The sequence below is a fragment of the Montipora capricornis genome, chromosome 4, assembly GCF_036669925.1.
Source record: "Montipora capricornis isolate CH-2021 chromosome 4, ASM3666992v2, whole genome shotgun sequence".
NCBI classification, from domain to species: domain Eukaryota; kingdom Metazoa; phylum Cnidaria; class Anthozoa; order Scleractinia; family Acroporidae; genus Montipora; species Montipora capricornis.
This window is the reverse complement of record NC_090886.1, coordinates 8,729,453-8,731,612: the sequence shown is the minus strand read 5'-3', so window position 1 is coordinate 8,731,612 and position 2,160 is coordinate 8,729,453. Positions and strand designations below refer to the sequence as shown.

Here is a 2,160-nt window from a genome sequence, read left to right as displayed (position 1 = left end):
TACCTCGTCTTTGCCAATAGTGTTTACCGCAAAAATATGCAGATTTCTCTGATAGCATCTGCTCCAAATTAAAGTATACTGCATCCTCTCTTAACCACAGCGTAACTCAACCGGAAAAAATCTAGGTAAAACCTCGGCTTTCGGTTACCGTAGACAAGGTTTCACCTTGGTCAAACTTGGAATTGAACCTGCGGTTTCACCTGGTCAGAACCGCGGCAAATGCACAAATAGTTTCGAGCGGTACTGTATATTAGTGGTGGGAATCGGTTGAGATTTCACATTCGATCATCAGAAATAATCAGATTACCCCGACCGATCGATCATCGATTATAATCGGAAAAATCTACCAATAAGCATTCCACATAATTATTTTTCATCTAAATAGAAGTCAACGTGGGCCTTTCCTTCACTTGATGAAAACCAAAATATTCCCACACTTTTGACCTGGCGTTTCCAGGATAGCGAAAGATCTCCAACTCGTCCATTTTATCCGCCATGTTGGACTCGTCAGCAACATGTAAGCGAGGCATGTCTGAGAGAACACTGGGAATTGAGGAGAGCGAAACAAACATTTTCAAGCCAAAACCAACAATATTGTTCATCTTGGATCAGAGGTGACATTATCTTCCTCTGGTGATTTGTAAATACATTTGAGATCTATTTCAAAACTTCTTTTGGACGGTAGTGATACTGTAAATGCGAAACAGTGAGCCTGTAATTTACGTTTTGGTTCAGTTGTTTACGAAATACAAAGCGGCTTAGCATGGCACATCTTTCAAATAAGAGTGAGGTATTTGAAGTGACAACAACACAGCGAACAGGGTACTGCCAGGTAAACACAGTCAATCTTAGATTATATCTGCTGTTGTGACTTAGAAGTTAGGAGTCCATGAAAAAAGACAACTCACCGCAAGATATTAAACGAACATTTTTATTGATTTCAATACTTTTATTTGTCCCTAATAAATTTTTAATTTTTCAGCGACAATCGATTATGAAAAAAGCAAAATCGATTGCCGCGTCGCTTGAACTTTTCGATCAACTTTCGATTATAATCGATCATCGGCCCACCACTACTGTATATGGCTCATTCTTTCACCCAGCGCTGAGCCAAACAAGCCACAAGTATAACAGACCACAAGGCTGCTGCCTCAGAAAAATTTTCTGAGCCCTACGGGCCTCCGACATTACAAGTTAGTGGCCCAAGTCACTTTTTCAAGAGCCCAGAATTAATTAATTAAAAGTGGGGATGAATCACGTTGTGATGAGTTAAACAACCATTCGGGCTACTCGTTCAGAAATATGGTCGCCGGTGCTTGCAAGTAAGGTGCCCCAGGTGACCGGGTGACCGTTAGGCAGCAGCCTTGGACCCCAACATTTATGACTCGTCGTTTCATTCACTGCCGAGCCAAAGAAGCCATTACTTCCAGGTCTTGAATGTGACCATGTATTCTGTAATTGCTCCAGAATCTCACCGTACATGAGAAAAGGTTGACAAAAGTGAACCGACAGTGCACCACCATAATTAACTATTTCATACTCTTACAAACTTTTCCTGGTTAATGAACATCTTAACTTCAAAGATAGCGAGAATGACATATTTCGACCTTTCTGTTCTAGTAGAATGAAGGACCGACCTCAGTCACTAGACCCTATTCTAGCTTCCATGAATCTCTTCAGCATCCGAACAAGTAATCGGGAAGGTTATTTATTGGCTCGATGCCTTAATGTCAGCCTTGCACTCGGATTTCTTTTGCAACGCATGCCTGACTCAATACCGATAAATAAATATCTTTATTACAGATAATGCTCTAAGCGTACCTGGGAGATCGTCTTTTCGAACTCATCGGGCTCGCCTTGGTCTTGCGGCTTCACTATTTTTGATGTAAGCATGGCTGAACTATAAAGATAAAAAACAAGCTCGGTTTGTAAAAGGAGTGGATTGAATGATTTACTGGAGCCATCCAAGAACAATCTTGTTTAAATCTCAAAGCCACGTTGCTTAAAAGTAGTATGGAAAAGGCAGAACTACAATATCGACGAAACGTAGAACGAAAATGAGAATACTTTCCTCGAATCTCGGCACTCACCACAAAAAGTTGGAAGCAGCCGGAAAGAGGCCGACTCGGACGAGTGGATCCAACTTTAAGCTTCCTGCGC

At 41.4% G+C, this 2,160-nt stretch overlaps 1 protein-coding gene across 1 annotated transcript in view; it reads right to left on the bottom strand.

The window, feature by feature from the left end:
- The window catches only part of LOC138045466 (small ribosomal subunit protein eS7-like), an 18,837-nt gene extending 16,677 nt beyond the window's left edge, over positions 1–2,160 (bottom strand). The window contains exons 1-2 of the mRNA XM_068891981.1: positions 2,091–2,160; positions 1,822–1,900 (exon numbers count right to left, since the gene is read on the bottom strand). Of these exons, the coding sequence (XP_068748082.1) occupies positions 1,822–1,893 (72 nt within the window). The 5' untranslated portion in view covers positions 1,894–1,900; positions 2,091–2,160. The remainder of the gene's footprint in view (positions 1–1,821; positions 1,901–2,090) is intronic.